The following is an 18,637-nucleotide window of genomic DNA, read 5'->3' on the forward strand; positions in this document are numbered from 1 at the left end:
AAGCATTTGAATTAAAATTACCATATTAAATCAAATCTGATGTTTTTTAATTTTTATTTGGTGTGCGTTGGAAGAGGGGTAGTCTTATACAGCGAGTACAGCCCAAACCCTATAATTTAACAGGAAATGTAGGGGGTCGTCTTATACGCCCAGTCGTCTTATACGCCGGAAAATACGGTATTTGGAATGTGAAAGAAAGACTTCAAAGATCTGAGCTTAATGTCAAGTGTCCAGGTAGTGAATCCAAGAAAGGACCTCTTGGGATATTGTTCTTCACAAAAGTAATAACACTTTTATTGAATATACTACATTGGCAGAAAAGAAGTAAAACCAGCTCTGGATTTCCCACACAAAATCCACATAGTTAAACCTGAATTCCCCTTTGGCTGTTCCCCTCAGACCATCGCCTTGCCCAATTGATTACGCTCCTTTTGTTATGGGAACTGCCTGGATCGGTCAGACACCTGTACAGCGTGGCCTTGAAGGGGGAAGCAAGGTCTCACAGCGTGCGGATGGAGTCTTGGCATTCCATTCCCACCCCAGACATTACAACCAACCCCCTCCCGATTGTTGTCGAGTTGAGAGTGGAGAAGAAACCAGGTGAAAGAGCGAATCACTCTCGACACCCACTGACAAAGATCCCTCATTACCGATCCATCTGGGAACAAAGGACAAAGCCAGTAAAGAAAATGGCCTTGATGGAAGTATGTAGAAACTGTTATTTAGGCAAAGGGGGCTGAAACATTTTTATTTATTTATATCCCTTATTTTTTTTACAAATAATTTTTACAAATAATTCAAGGCCGCAAACATCTGGTTTTCATGGCTAAGGCAGGACTTGAACTCATGGACGGACTCTTGCATTCTAATCTGGCATCTTAACCACTGGCTCTCTCTCTCTCTAAGACCAGAATTACAAGATAATATTTGGAAACGGCTCAGACAGATGCCTTCCTAAGTCTCTGAAGGAGCAGCAGAACCAACAGACTTGCAAGGAATTTTGTTGTTTTTTCCCCTGCCCTGGCTTCAGTGAAGGGAGAAAATCTCCACGCAATTGGCAGGCAAAGTGCAGGAAGAGTGATGCAAGTGAGGCTTGCAGAGGAGCTGGGCAAGAAAACAAACTGTGGGAGGAATGCAGCTTCTGGAGCAAGGCTTGTGAAGGTGCCAGCCAGGGAGGCTGGTCTGGAGAGATGCAGGGGTTGGGGGGAAGCAACAGAAGGGAAGTGGCCAAGCAGGAGAAAAATATGTGCGCAACAACTTACTAGAGGCCGAGAAGACATAATCTGAATCAGTCTGTAATCAAGTAACACACAGTGTCTTGAAAGAGGGAACAGAGGAAAGGGCACAGACTTGGTCAGAAACGTACCAAGGTTAAAAAATAGTCAAGAGCAGAAATCCACGTTCTATAAATGGCCAAGAGAGATCATCTAAAAATTCCCTCCTGGATTTCATTACAGGACTTTCAGGTAGGAGACATAAGGTAAACAAAGGAAACTTAGCTGCTGAAAAACCAACCAACCAACCAACCAACCAATCAATCAATCAATCGGAACAGAACTGGGAGACACCTTGGAGGTCTTCTAGTCTAACTGCCTGCTCAAGCAGGCGACTCTATGCCAAGATTATAAGATGCAAAAAGTGGCTTGACTTTAATTATTCAGTATGTGGAAAAAGAAAGAACTATCATTTTATCCAGATCTAATTAGCTTTCCTAGACCAACAAAAAAGCAGCTTAAGACTGAAAAGGAGTTTGCTGACATTGCTTCTTGGGGCTGAGCCTTCATGGGTACCTTTTGATAGGAGGTGAAACCAATAAATGTGAGGCTCTGATCTGGGGGAAGAGCTGAAGACAGGCATCACAAGGTCCACCGATGTTAGGAACTGGCCTTCCTTGTGGATCCCGATACTTGAAATGTCTGGTGTCTGGATAATGAATCCGTTCAAAAGCTACAAGCTCAAAAGAACTTTTCAGGTCCCATTTTTCTGGGCAGCAGAGGTCCGTAAACCTTTCTGGCTCTTTTTGCTCAAATGCTGTGGGCTTCCTGGACATTGGGAAAGGAACAAGCCTGCCCTTTTGAAATACAGTAGCACTTAAATGTTTGTGAGCTTTTTGAATTTTTAGTATTTTTGTATAAATAGGACCCAAGATTTATCTGTTCTCCATCCAGATCCTAAAACTAGTTAAAGAGAATCCAGTTAAATCCATGAGTCAAAAACATTATAACTTGTTTATTTAGGAAAATGATCCAAAACTTCTGGACATGGAAGCCAGACTCCTATGACTGATACGACTCTTTATAAAACATCTAAAAGTCCATATAGGAACAAATGGCATCCTGAAACACAAGATACCCATGACCAATGGTATTAGACAAAGATGCATTCTGGTCCAAATGTTGTTGAACTTCTATGTACAGACAACCCAGGATTCCTCTGCTTTCAGTAAGTCCAAAGATACTTAATACATCTATCAACACAGATTTATGCAAATGATGTAATCCTTATGGCACAATCTCTTCTATATGTGAATGATATGGTCCTTATATGCAATCTGAAGTTGGCCTAAGGCACAGGTCTGCAACCCACGGCTCCGGAGCCGCATGCGGCTCTTTCAGCCGTCTCCTGCGGCTCCCAGTCCTCTGCCATGTGCAGTCCCCCCCCCAAAAAAAAGTGGGACTAAAAAAGTTCAACCAATCAATTCAAATATGCAGGGTAGGTGCATATCTCACCTTGGCTCCACTCTTCAGTCAAACCCTGTTCTGCGCATGTGCGCATGTACGCGCATGCGCACACATTTTTTACGGCTCCCAGTTTTTCCTTTTGTGAGGGAACCAGTTCCGAGTGGCTCTTTCACTGTTTCAGGTTGCTGACCCCTGGCCTAAGGGGATGACTATGGAAGTTGGTTGCTTATTGTGCCCTTAATCATAGAATCATCGGGTTGAAAGGGACCATGGAGGTCTTCTAATCCAACCCTCTGCCCAAGGCAGGAGTCCTCATACCGTCTGGGACAAATGGTTGTCCAATCTTTTCTTGAAAATTTCCAGTGATGGAACACCCATGACTCTGGGAAGCAAGCTCTTCTACTGTGTACTAATCCTCAATATCAAGATATTTCTCCTTCCTTCCAGGTTGAATCTTCCTCTAATGAGCTTCCACCTATTGTTTCTTACTCTCAACACCTTCTTCCCTGTGGCAGACTTAAACTATTGGAAGAGTGCTATCATATACTCCCGTCAATCTTCTCTCTGTTAAGCTAAACATACCTAGTTACTTTAACTGTTTGTTCTTCATCGGACTTAGCTTCCAGATCCCTTATCATCTTTGCTGCTCTTCTCTGCACTCATTCTATGGTCTCAGCATTTATTTATTTATTTTGGTATTGTGGTATCCAGAACTGGATGCAATATTCCTAACAGAGCCTCACCAGTGTGGTATAGAGCAACACTATCACTTCCCTTGATGTTGCTACTATCCCTCTGTTGATGTAACCCAGGACAACATTGACTGTTTTGGCAGTGGCAGCCACTGCTGACTGATACTTAAGTGGTGATCCACTAGGACATGTAGATCCCTCTCATAGTTTAAGGTTAAAAATCAATACGGGCAAGTGCTTGGATTATATCCATTTATTCAGCAACTATTCAAAATCTCAATGGCACTGAACAAGGGAGACTTACAACCGGTCCATGAAGTTGCAACCATTACAATATCCCCACAATCATGTGATCACAATCTGGGTGACTGATAACCAGCTCTCTTATGAGAGGTGCCGAGTCCCACGGTCACATGATCCCCATTGCAACCCTTTCTGCCAACCTCCCACAAGTAAGTAAGAGGTAGCTCCTGCTTCCATTCCATTTGCCCATGCTCCACAGCACCTGCCCACAGCTCCACCATCCCCCTGAGGTGCCCACCACCCGCTTACTGGGCACTCTTTTCTTTTCCCACTTCACAACCTGTTCGGTCATGGGGTTACAATGGCAACTGGGGCTGTGGGATTGCCATTGCTAAGGAATATGGTCACACAATCATGAACTTTATGACCATATCACTTAGCAACAGAAATTCTGCCATCAAATCTGAGGACCATTTATGTAAGGCTAAAGTAGCACCTATAATGACCTCCTATGGTGCAAAACGGGGGATTGTCACAAACATCATTACTTGAAAAAACCCACACTCACTTCTTAAGATCCATTCTGGGAACAAATAAAAACACCCCTGCCTCTGCAAATAGAGCTAAAATAGGCATCCACTCCATCCACAGCTCTACAACAATTCAAGCTTTCAACTATTGACAGAAGGTTCTTTCGGTGGATCATAATGAATTATCAAAAGTGTCTTGTCAAACAGTCTGGCATGTTCCATCCTATCAACATGTTAAAATCAGTTTCCAAGACCATCTCACTCTATGTCCATATTTCATCTCAGTCGGCCATGTTCAAACAAGAGGGTTAATACTAGTGCTCAAGTTGATAAAAGTGACATTTACGGTACTAACATTAAAACTTTAAAATTGCTGGCTCAGACTATCTTACAACGTATCTAACTATGGTGTTATACAAGATCAAAGAATAGCCCTAACCAGTGCAAGATTTGAGCTCCATGATTTTAAACATGGATGATTTCATCAAGTACCTCATCCAGAAAAGAGATGTATATGTGGCCCACCACAAATAGAGGACATCACTCATATCCTCTTTGACTGTCCATTAAATGCTTCAGCCAGAGCATACTATTTAAAGTCACTAATTAACAAGACAGCCCATCAGTAAGCTCCTACCTCCTCCAAGGCACAGACTCATCATGGACCTTAAGAAAAACTGCCATGTTTACAGCTAAAACCATTCAACTTGAGAGCTTCCAGCTTAGATTAGTTTGGGGTTCATTGCCAAGGGGATGACCTTACTTACATGATTATTTCACTGAATATTTTTACATCTCTACACAGCATTATTTATCTTATTGTATTTAATATGCTCATACTAATTAATAAACAATAAATCAAAACTAAAATCAAAACTAACTCTTTCCTACTATTTTTCCCAGCTTAGAGCCTTCTCCAGAGAGATAAGTCTTCACATAATCTGTCCGAAGTAGTACAATTTCAGCCTGCGACACATTTGTGACTTGAGCGAAAATCCAGGGTTGATTGGTTTGATGACCCATTGGTTTATTTTGGCTGTCCATTTTATTCTTTGGAATTTTCTCCAACACCAGAGTACAAAAATATCAGTAAGAGTCCTATCTTGTTTCTTCAAGGCCCATCTTTCACTTGCACAGAGTATCATAGGGAACATCAGGTCTACAGCTTTGTACTGTGGGCTAGGATGGCTGAGACGTGCAGGGATGGCTGTGGCTTTGCACTGCACTTTGGCTAAGGGGCTTTTTGCAGCCCCAGAGCCACAGCATGCCAAGAGGTCCCAGGACAACAAACAGCAACAAGTTCCACAGTTCTGGCGCTGCTTGCTGCCCCACAAGGCAGGTTGCAGGGTGGCCAAAAGGACACAGATGGGGGAAGAGAGTTGAAGAGGAGACGGTCCCTTACCTTACTGAAGTTCAAGCCTGGGAGGGACTAGGCCAGAGTGGCTTTGATAGGGGTGGGTTCACAGCTAATGACCAGTGTTAAAGACAGCAATGCCAGGATTTCTGTTGCTAAGCGACGCAGTCACTGCTGTTTACAATCACATCACTTTGTGATGGAAATTCCAGTCATAAGCTGAGAACTACCTGCATATCCCTAGTCGCTTCATGATTTAATCACTGCGATGCGCTTTGCACGGAGCTGCTTTTAAATACCACTCAGAAGCGTCAACTGGTCCAGAATGCAACAGCAATAGCAGTAATGGGCATGCTTCAACATGTCAATGCAAGGCCTCTGCTTTGGAAGCTGCGCAGCTTCCCAGTATGCTTCCGTGTGCAATTTGTGGAATGGCATCAGGCTCCGTTACCTGATACCACCAATCTCTTCTGGTGTCAATCCAGATGGTTCAATCTGGTAGAATCGGTATGCTTTGGGTTCCTTTGATCAAGCAGTGCTATCTGTGTGAACTTTAGACCTTCTTAGTCTCTTCTGGAATGAGGTCCCCCCTGAAATCTGAAGGGCTCCCACTATGCTGGTGCTCTTGTGGATTTAAAGACCTGGCTGTTCGCTCAGGCTCTGACCTAGGGTGACAGCAACCCCTTGCAGCATGAGTGTGTTAATAGGCTTCTGTGTTGCTGCCTGGATTCACAATCTTATCTAACATTTCCTACTTAAGATTCTATATTTTTGTTCGTTCTCATACTGAGCCACCCAGAGTTGATCTGGAATTGGGAATGTACCTAAATCAATCACTCTGCGGAAAACTTATAAAACCCCTTGTATTTTATATGTGATATTATTGCCAGTGGAATCTGGAAAAGAGCATGCCAGGAAGGTTATTTGACTGAAGCGTATTTTTATCAAATTAACTGATGCCGGTATTTTGAAGATTCTATGATTAAAAAAAAGAACGATAATCAAAAGCGCTTCACAGACCGAAGCACATATGGTCTTATTAACTTTTCCCCTTGCTTCATTTATTTATTTATTAACAAGAATGGGTCAGAAATGGTTGAACCTAAATAAATCTACTTGAGTAGGACTACTTATAGTAGCGGCTCGCTCCTCCAGTCTCCTCTGACATTCCATTACAATTCAATCATTTCCTTTCTTCCCACAAAGTTTTAACCTAACAGCTTAGGTATGCTGACTGACTTCTCTGTGAAGTTTCATTATTTTAAGTATTCGACAAGAAAGCACAAAAAAAGAATTGCACCACTTAGGGGCTTTACAAAACCTCTTAAAGAAACAAAACTATTGGTTTTGAATCCAATTCATTTAACTTAAAATAAGGTATTTACTATGCAGCTCCATACTGCTATGATAAATAAAAAGTTGACACTACAGAACAGGCTGTCAACACAGCCAACTTCACTTACAAAATTTCAGAACATACAACTCTATATCCATTTAAAATAGTGGTTTTCCTTCAAAATGTTGCAGACTGAGATGCAAGAAAATGTGAGTGGTTTGTGTTAAAAGGTCATCTATGTGCACAAATCATCATCACTTGAATAAAAGTTTTGCACAGATTGTAAGTGGAAGGGATGACATTTTTCCCCTCAATTTTCACAACCCAGTGTGACCTTGGATGAGTGGGCACATGGCAGTTGCTAAGCATCTGAATAAGGATGGAACATAAGCTCATCAGAATGCACGTGGACATGTGAGAAAGCTATGAAATTTTGGATATAGAATAATGCGAAGGATCTTAAAAGAACTTTTATTGGGACTTATGGACAAGGAATTGGAAAAAAACTCATGGCAGGCTGATACTCTGTATGGTAACTGCAGCAAGATTTATTGTATGCACACAACAATGGGAGAATAATGAAATTCCCACAGTGGAGGAGGAGATTGTGAAAATGTCAGAATTTGCAGAAATGATGAAACTTTTCATACAGATGTTAATGTTCTCTGTTTAGTGAGAGATCAAAGAACAAAAACGTTTTTTGAAAGATGGAAAACTTATATGATTTTTTTTTGCTGAATAAAGAAAAAATGAATTGTTGGATTTGAAGATTGATAAAGATTCGGACTAAATGAGGAGATATGGAGATGTGAAAAATATTTAAGCGGGGGGGTACAAAAAATTGTAATTATCTGTTAAAAAAAGGTTGGAAGTAATACATTTCTTAACTTCCACTTTTCTTTTCTGGCACTTTTTTTCTTTTGATTAATCTTTTATTATATGAAAATTCTTAAATACATTTATACCACGGACAAGCCGTGGTAAATGGTTGGGTGTCTGTTGCAGTTTTGCTTCAGAGTAGCTTCTAAGGAGCTTGCAAGAGATAATAGCCATGAAACAAGTGTATATTAAGGATGCAATTCTGAATGAGATTCCAAGCAGAAGTTAAAAGTGTCAATGCAAGTTGGTATATGAATATCCCTAATTTGTACTACTTGATGACAGTCTTCTGCATTTTTACAAGCTCCAGATGATACATTTCTAAAGCCTGCAACAAAAGTTTAAGTTAATTCGCACCCCATACTTCTCTCCATAAACTGCAGTAGCTTAAAGGGACAACATGATTTTTGGAAATTGTTTTAATTCTTCTGACTAGCACACCAGCAGTATGATTTGGCAATAGTCCTTGACAATGGCTCAGAAAAAGTTCATCTTTCATTCTGATGCAATGTGAGGGATACAATCATGAGCACATACATCACCTTGGGTTTCTTGAATGAAAAGGAAAAAATAAACACAATCAATAACATAAAAGTTAAATGAAGCTGTCATAAGGCAGGTTAAAGACAGGGAATGCAACCTCTATTTCTACTCCACAGAAACATATGAACAGCAATAATGTAGAATGTGATACCATCTACAGGTCAAATTAATGAGGAACACAAAGCTACTCTTTCCTATAACACTGTATATGCCAGGGTTAGGCAACCTCGGCTCTTTTATCACTCATGGACTTCAACTCCCAGAGTTTGAAGCATAGCTGACTCAGGAATTCTGGGAGTTGAAGTCCATGAGTCATAAAAGAGCCGAGGTTGCCTACCCCTGCTATATGCTAGGCAGGCCTGAAAGCTTTTAGGGTCTCTTCCAAGTAATACCAAACTACCGTATTTTCTGTTCATATACCAATATTCTGCACAGAATCACCAAACTACTGATCATCCTTGCTTAACAACCGTCTGAAATAATGATGGTGCTGAACAGAGACAACATGCTTCCAAACTTAGGATTTGCAGTTTTTACACTTAAGCCCTACAATCATGTGATCACCATTTGCAATTTCCCAGCCAGCTTCCTTGGAACGTCAATGAGGAAGCCAGCAGAGAAGTTTGCAAGCTTCTCTGCTGGCTTTCCGATGCCAAGATGACTCCCTCTGGTTCCTGGGGATGGCTGAAAAAAGATGAGTACCAAAATCCAAGCATGTTTGTTTGCAGCATGAGGTGTTTGGAGCCAGGAGTCCTCTTGTTTCTGGGGGACAGCTGCAAACACTGCATGGTGCAAACAAACACTCTATGCCAGGGGTGTCAAACTGCCAGCCCATGGGCTGGACGCATCACGACAAAACCGTGCCCACCCCATTGCTGGCAATGGGGAAAAAGCTCCGATACGTCGCGCGACGTATCGAGTTTGACATGCCTGCTCTATGCCAAAATACTGCTTGGATTTTGGTACAGACTTTTTCAGCCAGCCTCTTTAAGAGCAAAAGGGCTGCCTACCAAATTGATTTCATCCCACATGGGATGGAATCCCTCCACCAAGCAGCTCTTTCACTCTCAAAGAGGCTGGCTGAAAGAGTCTGGACCAGACGACTGGAAAAGAGCTGGTTTGATTCCAATTTTCAAAACAGCCTGACATCAAGACATGGGAAGACCCTGGAAAAGATAATTAAGCAACAGTTCTGCAAACACCTAGAAACAAGAAAAACTATTATTGGGTTTGTTAAAAAAACAGATCATGCCAGACAAACCTTACTGCCTTCAAAGTGACTGTTGCAGATAGTTCTCGAGGTACAACAGGCTATTTAACAAATATTTGAAGCTACAACACCCTGCCCAAAAGCTACATATGTACCTGTTTCACTTACAATCCCAGCAGCAACCCCGCAGTCATTCACCCTTACGACCGACCACAGAGATGCTACAGCACTCACCCACCTACTTGACCCACCAGGTCCCCAAAAGCACTGGCCTGCTTTGCCACCCCACCAGGTTCCACACACACACACCCCAATCACCATTTGCTCACTTACTTTTTGAAGATATCCAGAGCTTAGGAAGTCAGTGTAGGGAAGGCCACTCCCTCGCTGGGCGATTGCTGGGCCATGTGACACAATCCAGAAGAAATCCTGCTGCTTTTGCTCCCCTGGCAAGCCTGTCTTCCCCAGCGCCAGCCGTGAGAAACGCTGCTGCTTTTACGCCCTTCGCCATCCGCTCCTCCCCAACGCTGCTGCCCCTTTTGCAAGGGGAGCAAAAGCAGCAGGGTTTCTTCTCCTGGATTGTGCCACATGGCCCAGCAGCAGAGCGGCCTTCTCTGCTCCAACTTCCCGGGCTCTGGATATCTTCAAAAGGTAAGTGTGCGATTGTGACAGGGTGGGGTACGGAAGAGGCCCATAGGACTTTGGGGAACCCAAGGGGCAGGAAGCAGAGCATGCGATATCTCAGAAAGTGGGGGTGCACATCTGCCTGCACTAGGCCTCCCACCGTCTCCCCACCCAAGCCACTTTGTGCTCAACCTAACGATTTATGCATTCGTTTAAAGAATGCACTGGAGAAAGCAGGGATGGGGAGGACCTTAATTATGCATTTCCCTTAACATATAACTTGGCTTCCGACAGTAATAGGCAGGCTCCATTACTGTCATAAGTCAAGAACCACTGTCTTTTCTTATTCTGTTAAATTATGCCAGAAAGCCTGCTAAATCATCCTTAAGAGAGGCTGTCCAGCCTTTTCTTAAAAACCTCCCAAGATGGATACACTGTAGCTTCTGTATGTAGACTGTTGTACAGATTTTACTACCATCAGAGTGTTTAACCTAAACACCTAAATTACTTTATGTATAAAGTACATACAGCTTGCAATCCTCACTATAAACACCATTGAAGCTTAACAGCTCTGAAGACTAGAAATAATATTTTAATCATCTTACACATAAACTCAGGAACACACAGAGAATAATCAAGGCTATCTTCAATAAAGGGAGACATATTCCAATGTAACTTCATTCATGTATACTTACACATCCCAAATTATAAATGATGAGTATATTTAGCATTATGCTAAAAGAAAAATGCACTTCTGTGTATTCCCTAATGCAAATGGATATCACACATGTGATATCAGCAATAGCCACTATGCAATAAAAATAAAGTGACACCTGTCATTTTTACTTAGTACAGAAATGCCCAAGGCAAACTGTTGGGATGGATGTAGAGAACAAGAATGCAGAAAATTTAGCTAATCGTACCAGTTGCACAGGAGAGTTTTGCAAATTTAGAACAAGAAATAGTTTTACCAGGGGTATCTCTTACAAAAACAGAGGACATGAAGCAACAAGTAGCTTAAGAAGATGTGCAGAAAGCTATTGACAGTATAGACCACAGGTCTGCAACCTGTGGAGCCACATGCGGCTCTTTCAGCCATCTCCTGCGGCTCCCAGTCCTCTGCCATGTGCAGTCCAAAAAAAAAAAAGTGGGACTAAAAAAGTTCAACCAATCAATTCAAATATGCAGGGTAGGTGCATATCTTGCCTTGGCTCCACTCTTCAGTCAAACCCTGTTCAGCGCATGCGCACACATTTTTTGCGGCTCCCAGTTTTTCCTTTTGTGAGGGAACCAGTTCCAAGTGGCTCTTTCACTGTTTCAGGTTGCAGACCCCTGCTGACAAAGACATCACTAAGATGGAGCAGCATAAACTTGCTGTTTATGCAAGAAAAAATTGATTCTTATCAAAAACCTCCTTGCAACAGTATTTTTAAATCATGTCCTCAAGATAATCTGTTGGTATTCTTCTTGCTTTCTCCACAGATGTCATCTGAATTACAATAATAATTGTAAAACCAAAAAAGTAACTAGATCCTTTACTACTATGTTCAACTTAAAACGAAGTCGGTGTAAATCTTCTGACCAGGCCAGAATAAGATAGCAAAGCAAAGCATCAACATAAAAATATGCTGGCATGCATAGGGCCCAAATAACTCACCACTAACCCAATTGTTGTAAAGTCATTTGATAGACTAAGCTGCAATATAGAATTTTACCATGCATTTAGGCTCTATTTGTTCTTGCTAATAAAGGATATACTTGATTTATTAGAATAGAATAGAATAGAATAGAATAGAATAGAATAGAATAGAATAGAATAGAATAGAATAGAAATAGAAATAGAAATAGAAATAGAAATCTGGAAGGGACCTTGGAGGTCTTCTAGTCCAGCCCCTGCTCAAGCAGGAGGACCTATACCATCTCAGACAAGAGACTGTCTAGCCTCTTCTTAACAATCTCCAGTGATGGAGCCCCCGCAATTTCTGGAGGCAAGCTGTTCCACTGGTTAATTGTCTTCATTGTCAGGAAGTTTCTCCTTAATTCCAGGTTGCTTCTCTCCTTGATCAGTTTCCAACCATTGTTTCTCTGGTGCTTTGGTGAATAACATGACCCCTTCTTTGTGGCAGCCCCTCAAAAACTGGAATACTGCTATTATGTTTCCTCTATTTCTTCTTTTCTTTAGACTAGCCAAACCCAAGTCTTGCAGCCGTTCTTCGTATGTTTTAGTCTCCAGGCCTTTGATCATCTTAGTTGCTCTTCTCTGAATTTTTCCAAACTCTCAACATCTTTTTTGTGATATGGTGACCAAAATTGGTTGCATATTCCAGGTGTGGTCTTACTAGGGTTTTATAAAGCGGTACTAATACTTTGCATGATCTTGATTCTATGCCTCTATTTATACAACCCAGGATTGTATTAGCTTTTTCAGCTGCTGCTGCACTGCTGGCTCGTGGTTAAGTGATCGTCCACTAGGACTCCAAGGTCCCTCTCTCAGTTGCTGTTTTTGAGCTAGGTCTCGCCCAATCTGTACTTGCAACTTTGATTTTTCCTGCCTAAATGTAAAAGTTTTCTTTTCTCCACATTGAAACTAATTTTGTTGGAAAGGGCCCACTGTTCAAGTTTGTCAAGATCTTTTTGGATCCTGAACTTGTCTTCTGAGGTGTTAACTATTCCTGCTGGTTGGTGTCATCTGCAAATTTGTGAGCTCCCCTTCAATTCCCTCATCTAAGTCATTGATGAAGTTATTGAAGAGTACTGGGCCTAAGACGGAGCCTTGTGGTACCCCATTGCTTACTTCTCTCCATGTGGATGTGGTGCCAGTGAGGACTACTCGCTGATATGGTTTGTCAGCCAGCTATAGATCCATCTGGTGGTGTTGTCTATCCCACTTTTTTCTAGCTTACTAAGTAGCAGGTTGTGGTCTACTTTGTAAAATCACGTGGTCTTGATTCTATGCCTCTGTTTATGCACCCCAGGATTGTATTAGCTTTTTTGGTGGCGGCTGCACACTGCTGGCTCATGGTTAAGTGATCCTACACTAGGACTCCAAGGTCCCTCTCACAGTTATTGTTTTTAATGAGAAAGAGAGAGAGAGAGAGAGAGAGAGAGAGAGAGAGAGATGAATGCCAAAGAATGATATGTACTTTAACATAAGCAAACCTTCTGACAAAATTCTACTGAAAAACTCATACAGAAGATGGCAAACTGTGTGCCGTGGACTCCACTACCATTAGACTGAAAAAAGTTGGTTGAACAACTGTATCAAACAAATCAATGATTAGTATATCTGTATTAACCTAGTGGGAAGTGTCAAACGGAAGCTCTATGATATTTATAAATTATAAATATTTTGAATAGCACAGTCAAAAATATGATCTTCAAATTTGCAGATGATACGTATTAAGCTTGGGGATCATATACACATACATCAGTAAGCTATTGAGAAGCTGAAAAAAATAGGCTATAACCAATAAGATGATTAGAATAAGGGAAATACACGATCTTCATTTGAGTGTGGAAAAAAATCAAAGGCCTAAGTCAGACATGTCAAACACAAGGCCCGGGGGCCGGATCCGGCCCGTGAAGTGGTTTCATGCGGCCCGCGAAGCCATCCTGGAAACAGTGAGGGAACGGCCCCCACTGCCTTGGCCCTGGCCCAGAGACCCTCCTCCTGCCAGAGACCCCCAGATCTGTCCCACTCCTGCCCAGGCCCCCATAGGCACCCTTGATGCGAACGATGTAGAGCTGGCCACGCCCACCCAGTAGGCCATACGCACTCTAGCCATGCCCACCCAGTAGGCCACACCCACCCTGGCCATACCCACCCGGCCCCCTGAGGGCAACCGCAATGCTGATGCGGCCCTCAATGAAATTGAGTTTGACACCCCTGGCCTAAGTATAGGATGAAGAGGTGTGTTGTCAGCTCTTGATACATGACTAAATGGAATGTACAGTCTTTTTCCAAGACAAATGGACAGAAGGTCACTTTGCTGAAAAACTTTGAGGGTCACGGACACTCGGGGCCTGACTCACATGGGGGGGGGGCAGAGAGGTCACACATTGGGTCTGTTTTTGTCTTGGGTCTGTGGTGTTGTGATTTGGAGTTTAGGAATGTTAGTATTAGTTCACTGTCATGACTGTTCCTAATTAAAGGGAGGTATCTCTGTTTGATCAGCCCACTCCAAGACTGATTGGGGTTGACCCTATGTGGTTGGGTCTGTTGGACCCTATGGAATTTCAGAGGAAGCCTGGGCTATTTTCCAAAGCTCTTGCTATAGCTTAGAATGAGCATGCGGCAGGAGCCTTGGACCAGACTGCACCCCCACTGAGTCTCAACAGCCACAAATTTTGTAAAGAATCATGGCTTACCAAGGAACTCCAAAAGATGAAGAAATGCAATAAATGCCAAAAACATTCCTGGGGAAAAACAAAGCAGCTGAACAAGAGCAGATAAGAGCCTTTATTAGGAATTATCTTGCGACAATGAGGAAGGCAAAGAGAACCTATTGCTCTGTTGAAAAAAATGTTAATGTAGAAAAATATGCTTATTAAATAATCTGTATCCTAAGATATTCAATGCTTTAAGAGTTGGAAGCAAGCAATTCTGTTTATATCTTAACAATCTGAATGAAAGATTTTAGTAAATTTGCTCATGATTGCATTATGTACAAGCTGTAGGTTCTGATCATTCCAGACAAACCTTATTGCAATTTTTGACAAAGTGATGAAATTAGTGGACCAACAAAACGCTCTGACATAGTATACTTGGACTTCAGTAAGGCATATGACAAACTAGACCACAGCCTACTTCTTGATAATATAGAAAAATGTGGAATAGACAGCATCACCACCAGATGGATTCATAGCTAGCTGACCAATTACACTTAACATGTAGTTCTCAATGGAACTACAGCTACACGGAAGGAAAAATGCAGTAAGGTAGCCCAAGGTTCTAGGCCCAGTAATCTTCAACATCTTCATAAATGATCTGGATGAAGGGACAGAAGAGGAATGCATCAGATTTGCAGATGACAAAGTGGGGGAAATAGCGAACACATTGGAAGGATCTTGACAAGACTTGAACACTGACCCCTAACCAACAAAATGAAATTCAGTGGTGAGGAAAGTATAAGGTTTTATACTTAGGCAAAACCCCCAAATGCACAGGTATAGAACAGATGGTACGTGGCTCAACAGCATTAACTGTGAGAGGGATCTAGGAGTCCTAGTGGACAATCACTTAAATATGAGCAAGCAGTGTTGTACAGCTGCCCAAAAAGCCAATGCAATATAAGTAGCCTCAACAGATAGTATCAAGGTCACGTGAAGTGTTGTTGCTTTATACTGCCTTAGTAAGTCCACACTTACTGCATCCAGTGTTGGTCACGATACAAAAAAGAGTGCAGAAATGTCAAATGCGGGGAAATTGGGAGAATCAAGTAGTTCAAATGAGTATAAAGATTTATTGCAAGCTTAAGCTCTCTACAAAAATCTGAGCTCTAACGGTCAAGGGAAATGAGTGGGAATTAAGAAGGCCTTCATGTTGGGCTGGACTAGATCTCTTGCGAGCATACAGGGACTCGTGACTTATGATGCGTTTGACCCCTCCCTCAGGCTCAGCCTGGTCATCTCCTACAGAAAAGAAACAAAGATGACTGGAAGCTAAAGCGAATGATGAATGGTTACCATAACTGGTAATGTGTGATCTGATGCAGAGGAGAACTAAGGTTGACATGGTAGCAGTCTTCTAATATTTGAAGGGCTGTCATAGAAAGGAGGGGGTCAACCTATTCTTCAAAGCACCCAAGGGTAGGACAAGAAGTAATAGATGGAAACTTATCAAGGAGAGATCCATTTTAGAACCAAGGAGAAATTTCCTGTCAGTGAGAACAATCAGTGGTATGGCTTGCCTCCAGAAGTTGTAGGTACACCATCACAGAGGTTTTAAGAAGAGATTAGAGATTGTCTGGAATTTCATAGGGTCTCCTGCTTAAGCAGGGGGGTTAACAGAAGACCTCTCAGGTCCTTATATATAACTTGTTATTCTGTATTCTGAGCTATTTTTAAAAGCTACTCTGCAAGCCTATGATGCTAAAAAAATATGGCACCATCCAAAATTAGCTGAATCAATCTCTCTCTCTCTCTCTCTCTCTCTCTCTCTCTCTCTCTCTCTCTCTCTCTCTCTCTCTCCACAAATAGAGGAGCAATCCAGAGGATCTCCCATCTTTTCAGGACTGTGCTTTACCATATGCATTACCAATTCAAGGGAGCTAATTATTATTCCCGAAGAGAAGGCATGTTATCAGTATGAATGGCTCTTATTCCATATATGCTGATTGCTGCTGGAAGAGACAATCAAACTCTACAACACCTGAAAACAAGTATTTTATCACCTTTTAAATTCATAAAGTAGAGCCATGCCAATTGGAAACTTCGTAAGATATTTAGGAATCCAGTGCACATCATAAACCTTACTGGTGGGCCCTATTTCTGAATATTGTACCAAACCTCAAAAAAGATTCAAAGGGTTCAAAACTTAATCTTAGATCAGCGGCATCTTCTTAGAGGCAATGTCTAGAAGTAGCACATTCAAACATATGGATCAGTTACTACTTTAAACATCCAAACTCTACACTATAAGTGAATGGGCATAATGCAATTATTTTTTGAACTGTCACTGCAGTAATAGATGGATATGTTGATGAATTTTTGCATTTTATTTCCTACATGTAGGGACTGAAAAGGGATCAGTAGATTCCAGGGAATTAAAAACAACAATTGCATTCATTCTGATGTCAGTAGCAAACTAACTTACCATATATCCATAATCCCATGAATGTTTGTTTTTATTAGCGGTACTTTAAATAGTTACGTGTACTTGGGAAGATACGACCGCATCAGCCCATTCATTAAACATTTCATAGTACTACAACCCCTATTCTTCCAAAGAAAACACCAAAGGCAGAAGCACAGGTGTTTCACTAACTGATTTCTGCCAGATACGTCTACCCTGACTGCCATCCTAAAACCTCTTAGTGGATCTTGCCTAAAGAAAGGGAGCAACTTACCTCAACGTCCTGCAGGCTGAACTCCTTCTGATCTTTAAAGTTGGCTGCTCCAGCACTAAGTTCCATGAGCATTTTTGCAATTTCTGGTTTTATTGCTGCTGTGAGTCGACTTGCTGCCTCCATGACATGTTCCTGCACGTCCTTCAGTTGCATAGCTGCCTTAGAATAGTGCGAGTTCCGGAATACACTGCTGAAAAGGTCTGTGAGGAAAGTGCTTGCACGACAAAATACATTGAGTGCATCTAGGTATTTGGAGATTCCCTGCTGGAGGTCTGCGACCGGAGTCGCGTGACTGCAGCCGCCAGCAGCAGCCAGGGAAAGCAGAGGAGAGGTTGGAACTGAAGGGGCTAAGGAGGCACCCAGAGTCTTGCCTAGTTCTGGCACTTGATACTGCTGGTGTTGCTGCCCTTTTTGCTTGGACCCGCCAAGCAAAAAGCGCCGCTTATAGTCCATTTTGCTTTCTTGTGCACTGCAGCAATACATAAGGAAGTACTTGGCCAAGGGTTTTTTTTTTTAATTAATTCATTCTCATGAGTTGCTCTCTTGGAAATGCATCTATGCGTAGCAGTAGTAGAAGAGTATGCACATAATTTTCAGAAAAGGCATTTGAGGAAAAAAAATCTAGGTACTAGGTGTCAGTAGTGAAAATGGCAGCAATTTTGCTGACTCATACAACTCACTGTTGAATTGCAGCACTGCTGCAATTGCAATTTATAACCATAAAAGCAAGTGGTGGTAATTAAAATACTGTTCCCTCCTTAGCGTTCTACAGCGGACACCCAAAATGTTGTTGCAATGTACAAGACACAAAAGCCATTTGCTGTTGTTTTCCTGTCAATGCATTTCTGACACCTGATGTTAATATTGTTTTAAACTGAAGAAAACTCATGTTTAAAAAGTAGTACCATTGCTATAATTTCCTTCAGTTAGTATTAGGAAAGGAAAAGCAAAATCACCGCTCAACAGTGATGATTAATGCAGACTATTCCTGTTTTTGAAGAACCACCGAGTCTTAACATCAGCAGACAAAATAACTTCTTGATTTGACAGAGCCTGTCAGTCAAATCCCATCTTAATACTGGAAAAAAGCATATGTGTTTTCTAGAGTCCTTGCTACTGCACTTTATTCATATCGTAAGTTTTCTTTTTATTGCAAACCTTTCCACTTTTGCTTCTTGGTGCTGAGGTAGTTTCCTTTTAATATTACTAAGTGGTGCTTTCAGGGTTCATTTTTCTTGATTGTAGAATATTTAGGACGCAGAAATGTAAGGCCTCTAGGTCATTTCCTGGCAAGGAAAAAATTGCAAAAAGTTTATTGTTTAGTAATATGTTTTATTGTAAAAACTTAATTCCTGCCTGTCTGACCATAATCTGGATAGCAGACTACCTCACAAAAACTTATGTATCTTATTTGTAAACCGAACTGAAAAAATTAAATCAATTCAAGGTATCGCACGTCTTTCGTCATTTACAGTCCA

General features: G+C 41.7%; 1 protein-coding gene across 4 annotated transcripts in view; it reads right to left on the reverse strand.

Annotated features, from left to right (window-relative positions):
- The window catches only part of GARRE1 (granule associated Rac and RHOG effector 1), a 59,986-nt gene that overhangs the window by 17,677 nt on the left and 23,672 nt on the right, over nt 1-18,637 (reverse strand). For all 4 annotated transcript variants that reach the window (XM_083370822.1, XM_083370821.1, XM_083370823.1 and 1 more), the window contains one exon: nt 17,160-18,445. In XM_083370822.1, the coding sequence (XP_083226948.1) occupies nt 17,160-17,642 (483 nt within the window). In that variant the 5' untranslated portion in view covers nt 17,643-18,445. The remainder of the gene's footprint in view (nt 1-17,159; nt 18,446-18,637) is intronic.

This window comes from Vipera ursinii (assembly GCF_947247035.1).
Source record: "Vipera ursinii genome assembly, chromosome: 10".
Taxonomy (NCBI): Eukaryota; Metazoa; Chordata; class Lepidosauria; order Squamata; family Viperidae; genus Vipera; species Vipera ursinii.